The 5,366-nt window shown below is 34.9% G+C and overlaps 1 protein-coding gene across 4 annotated transcripts; it reads right to left on the bottom strand.

The window, feature by feature from the left end:
- Positions 1-377: 377 nt before the first annotated feature.
- Positions 378-3,919, bottom strand: LOC114409120 (probable glycosyltransferase At5g03795). 4 transcript variants are annotated; one of them, XM_028372438.1, is made up of 5 exons: positions 3,247-3,379; positions 2,800-3,158; positions 2,591-2,721; positions 1,592-1,940; positions 378-1,206 (listed from the first exon to the last, which is right to left on the bottom strand). In XM_028372438.1, exons 2-5 carry the CDS (start codon positions 3,073-3,075, stop codon positions 541-543), a joined length of 1,422 nt encoding a protein of 473 aa, XP_028228239.1. In that variant the 5' UTR covers positions 3,076-3,158; positions 3,247-3,379; the 3' UTR covers positions 378-540. The 4 variants fall into 4 exon arrangements, with proteins under 4 accessions (XP_028228239.1, XP_028228238.1, XP_028228240.1 ...); XM_028372437.1 differs by having other exon boundaries at positions 2,800-3,916; XM_028372439.1 differs by having other exon boundaries at positions 838-1,016; positions 2,800-3,919.
- Between the last annotated feature and the right edge of the window lie 1,447 nt (positions 3,920-5,366).

Raw genomic sequence — 5,366 nt, 5'->3', positions numbered from 1 at the left:
TTAACCAAATCCACACGGTGACGTGTTTTCCTATAAAGTAAACAAAAAAGACCCTCAATTCAGGATCAAAGGTGTCTCTCTTCAAAACTGCTCTTATGAAATTAGGACTGTGTTCAGTTTAGTATTTATTCATCTAACTTATATACTTCCTATACTAAAGATGTCTATCAAAGGAGCATTTTGTCAACTATTTTTAATAGTATTATACAACAATTTCGTACAAAACTATTTTTTTCGCACTTGCTTTTGCTTCTACTTCCCACGAGGAGTGTCAATTCCTTGCAGTTTTTTAAATAAGTAAATTTCTTTTTCTGCTGTCACATAATTAAAGACAGATCTTCATGATTTCACTAGATGATCAAACACTAACATTATTATGAATCAATTATTCTCTAGGGATATGAATCAAACAATAACATTTTCTCTAGAATCAATGAACTTTTTCTCTAACCATATTGTTCTTGCTTCATTTGTTAACTCAAACAATCTATACATCATCAAGCTATCAATCACAGTGACTTGTCTCCAAAATTCATATCGTCATGTCCGGCTTATATGGAAAAGTCTATTGTACCAAATTGAATGAAGAAGCATATGAAACAAATCATACTTTACAGGTTCAGCATGCCAGAGAAAATGCTCTTGCACCTTTTTCGCCCTCTTATGCATCTCTAAGTATCTTTCTTCTGAGATGGACAGCAGTATGTTCCTCAAATTAGGGATTTCTTCCTCCTTGACAAACACAGCAAAAGATTCCCAGTTCAGAATCTCAAAGAAAGGAGGAATAAAATTGTCAGATATGATGACTGGAATGCACTCGTGGAATATTGCCTCTACCACACGCGGGCTATTAACTTCATGACCTCGTGCACAGATGCAGAATTTGCTGCTCTTCATGAGCTGGATGTAGTTTACATTACCCCTGACATGTGGCAAGGGACCAGATATCTTCATGTCAGGTTCTTTGTTCTCCCAGTGCTTCAACAGAATAGGCCGAACATAACCGTGTAAACCTCCTGCGAAAAAAGCCAGGATAGGCCTCTTAGAAGGAGGATCACCCCCTATATTTTTTACAGGATTCTCACTTGACCTTATGTATGTTTCTGGAAGAGAAACATCCTTGCCTATCTTGAATCCTACTTCAATGTCAGCATTGCAGAGGGCTCTGATGCAACTAAGCATGCGCCCTCTTGTTTCTGCAGGAGCCTGAGAAATGGTGCTTGTTAATTACTCTTCCACCCAATTACTGGTGATACTGCTTCAATAGAAATTAATGATTCAATCATAATGGAGTAGGCATTGCATGTGGGACACTCTATATCTATAGTCCATAACTAATAATATGAACTGCAGCAATTGCTATTTGTCACATCCTAATAATGCAACTATTTTACTGGTTACATTGAGGGAGAATTTCCCTGAATGTTAGACTATGTTACAGATTGAAATTTAAGTAAGAGGAGCAGGGAATACAGGCACACACCATATTCTTTATCATTAATTGCATGAAGCAAATTGTAGTTCAGAGGAAAGGGGAAGAAAAGGCAGAAAATGCATTAATCATAATTTGCATAAACATATAGAATCATACCCAATCATGGCACGCAACAACAAAGTGATCTGCTCCAGAAGTTCTATTCCAGAAAGGATACTTTCCAGCAATCATGTCCACATAATTTTTCATGTACTCAATTAAGTTGGAACGTCTGTGTGAATTACGTACATAGAGAGTTTGCTGCAACAATCTTGAACTGAAAGGTATGTAAAACAAGTGAGCCTTCCCAGGGTCTCTAGTGACAAACTGTTTGTTTGCCTCCATTAATTTCATGAACCATCCTTCAGATGCATATATTCCATCCAGTAAGGGCTCATGAAAGATTGGTCTATCCCCATCCTGGTAGATGTAAACTTTGAGCATATTTTCCATTAGTTCATAACTCCTGCAGAATGCAGACATTGCTAGTTGAATTTCTTTTAGGAAGGACGTGCACAGCAGGATACTCAACTCACAGGAGGCAGAGAAACACATACATAGTGAATTGAACAATATGTAAGCAGAATCCTCCTATCTAAGTTTGGTTCTTGATTTTTTTTTTCTGCATAATAACATGTTGTAACCTAACCATATCTTCGTATATATCCTGTAAATTTATTTTATTGAATATGACATGGAAAAACACCTATCTTAGTAATTTTTTTTTTTGGAAGGCCACCTATCTTAGTAATGAATGACTTATTTCACTGAAGCCATGTTAGCAAGAGCAAACATCAAATGTTTAACTATCAAATCAGATATATACAAGTGAAAAACCCATAGGAAATGGTGCAGTTAAACCAAATCATGCATTCACACCAAATGCCAGCAGGTCAACCTATTTTAAATGCCAGTCTTTTATTAGGATCTATATAGCTGTTTTTTAAATCTGATAAAACTATTAGATTCAGTTCACTCTTCAGAAGTAGTTAGTTGATAAGACAGAAGACGGAATAATAATATAGTTCAATCAGAAATTTGTCCATCTAACCAAATTGCAGTGGTTTGGCTCAAGAGTAGAATCCGTGCATTGAAAATGATAATTGCTTATCATACCTTCTGAACATGGAGACATTCCTGTATAAAGGAGGGTAAAGCCTTGGATCATTCATAATGAGGGGTGCATTTAAAATCTCTGATTGGGCATGCAATATTTCCAGATCAACAGCTGAAGCCCTTGCTGGTTTCTACAAACATCAACAGGATAAGTTAGAAAAACCCATCTAATGATATAATTCAATCATATCGCATCATCCAAAACATACCGCTAGCTTGGAAGAAGCATGATTATGCTGCAACAGCAAGTTCATCTCAGATATTGAAACTACTTTAGATGGCCTCTTTTTGGAATTCTTTGCAGTCACAGGCTTGACATTATTGGATGTCAAGTTACTATTACCTGGCAAAGAACCTGAGTTTCCATCCTTATAAACTGGATCAGTATTCGATTTCACTGAAGTTGCAGCTGAAGTGACAGATACCACAGGACTTCTTGAATCCGTTTCTGAATCTAAGGATGTTCTGTTGGGCAATGGCACCATAGGCTGTGGTGATGAAGCCCCTTGTGATGTCAAATTAATTTCTCTTCCCTGAACACTACTCACCGGGGAACCATCATTTCTGGCTGTGAAATTGACAACACTATCAAGATCTTTAGATGTATCTGCTGCAGGGGAAGTAATTGAATCACTGCCATTGTGAAAGAGAGGTACCTGAGGACTAATTGCTGTCTCTTCCAATGCATGAGTAGAGTTTGAATTTGAACCATTTAGGTGCAAATTATTACCCTCCACTTTAGAATTAACTGAAGATGATGTATCCATTGTGAAACTAGTAAACTTGGTAGTAACAGAAGATAAGAATTTACTACTAGGAAGTTCAGAATACTGAACCATGAAAACTATAGCCACTGTTATTCCTACAAATGAAACTAATCTCGTAGTTTCTGCCTGACACAGAAATCTAAACCCCCGATCCATGTGGGAATCTCAGAAAAAGAATAAAAAACTGGCTAACTCCTCACCCCTAGAGAGATCAGAAGAAGAAATTGAAGCAAACCCATTGCGGTTGAACCAGAAAAGTCAATAACTTTGGCGAGGGTTTTCAATGGGGAGATGAAAGAGAGAATCTTATGATGAGGAAGCACAATGAGAGAATCATTTGGTCAGAGAAACATTGGAGTAATGTGTAACGGAATCGTTGGACTAACGGACCGACAAAGGGCATGCGTAGGTAATGGGATTTGCGTCTGTGACTGTCCCTTTTGTATGTATATTACGAACAGGGAAAGGATCTAACAGATCACAGGAAAGAAGGAAAGAAGAAACAGGAATGGAAGACTCGAGTAAATTAAGGAACCAGTACGAGAACAAGTCCGAGACACTAAAAATCTAAATTTTAACTGTGAAGTGAAATTACCGGTAACTTCGATTTGGTAGGGAAAAAAAACTAAAATATCATTTTTGTCCTTATATTTTTGCAATTCTCATTTTGTCCTTTTTATAGACTGCAAATCTGCAATGGGAAAGCTTTTATATTTTTTTTTTGTTTTTATTCTTATCTTTCCCATTCTTTTTTTTTCCCTTTTTTTTTTTTTTTTTACATTTCTCTGTTGTTTGCTGAGGGCGAGGAAAGAACCGAATACAAGTATTTACAACTCACCACTCTGTTCAATTTAGACTTCCTTGTTATTTTAGTTATTAGTGTGTGTTTAACCAAAATTAATTTTAGATTTATTTTTATGTGTTTAATTTTATGTTATAAAATATTTTAAAATTAATTTTGAGTTGAAATAACTTTAACTAATTTTTACATTAAATTATAAAATTTATACGAAATTTTATTAATTTAATTATATAATAAAAACATCTAAATATAAATCACACAACTTTCCAATCAATTTTAACGGAAAAATTAATTTTATTAACATTCATCCAAATACTCAATTAAAATCCCTTGGTGTCATCTAGAAAAGTTATATGGCATTGGTAATACACAAATTAAACAGAGCAAAAACCTGTACTATGAGTCTATGACTATTTACATGTCTGTGTTATGTTACTTGTTGTACCATCCTTCCATGCGCATCAAACCCACCATACACTTTAATTCACGAATTTAACAAATCTCAAATGGGCCATTGATGTTATTTATCATGCTTTTATGAACAAAGATCCTAAGATACAAGATACATTTTTTATTTTACAAGAAGATACGAGATACATTTTGATCTTCTATTTTTTATTAAGTAAATTTAAGAAACGTATTTCCTCTGTCAAAAAGAAAAAAAAGAAAAGAAAAGAAAAGAAAAAGAAGCGTACTTCCATAATTGATAGGGTAAGAAATATAAATAATTTTGTGGCACTTAACCCCTAAACGATGTGACCCTGAACCAGAGTGCCTTTGCTAAATTCATACTCAAACTCGTCGGAGCAAAAGCTTGGTACGAGACTAAGAGGACTTTTTTTTTTTAATGTTGATGACAAGAGTTAAACTTAAACCTGATGTACAAATTATTCAAACATCAAACAAGGTTTGCAGGACGACTATGAAAGCTTGAAGACAACTTGAGAAAAAAATATATACAAATTTAATTTAATTACAACAAAAACTCCAAAAAAAAACAAAAAATACTCATAAAAATGACCTGATAAATTATCAACCCCGTCCTAATTCTCTATGTCCCCCAAAGAATGTTTTTTTTCTTCCTAAAGGAAAGCTTCTTGCTATCTTATTTGGCCACGTCTCCAAAATGATCTATGCAGCTGTTGCTGTGAAGACTGTTGTACCAAATAGAATGAAGTATCATGTGGAATATATCATACTTGAAAGG

Source organism: Glycine soja, chromosome 4 (genome assembly GCF_004193775.1).
Source record: "Glycine soja cultivar W05 chromosome 4, ASM419377v2, whole genome shotgun sequence".
Classification (NCBI taxonomy): Eukaryota; Viridiplantae; Streptophyta; class Magnoliopsida; order Fabales; family Fabaceae; genus Glycine; species Glycine soja.
Note: the sequence above shows the minus strand (reverse complement) of the source record. Positions and strands in the feature narration are given on the sequence as shown.

Bases quoted from the DNA above. Each gene is read 5' to 3' on its own strand.
- LOC114409120 (XM_028372437.1), bottom strand. From the start codon at position 3,513: ATGGATCGGGGGTTTAGATTTCTGTGTCAGGCAGAAACTACGAGATTA. The intron at 2,722-2,799 runs GTATGTTTTGGA...TGATGTTTGTAG, and splicing joins ATGCTTCTTCCAAGCTAGCG to AAACCAGCAAGGGCTTCAGC. The intron at 1,941-2,590 runs GTATGATAAGCA...TGCATTCTGCAG, and splicing joins AATGTCTCCATGTTCAGAAG to GAGTTATGAACTAATGGAAA.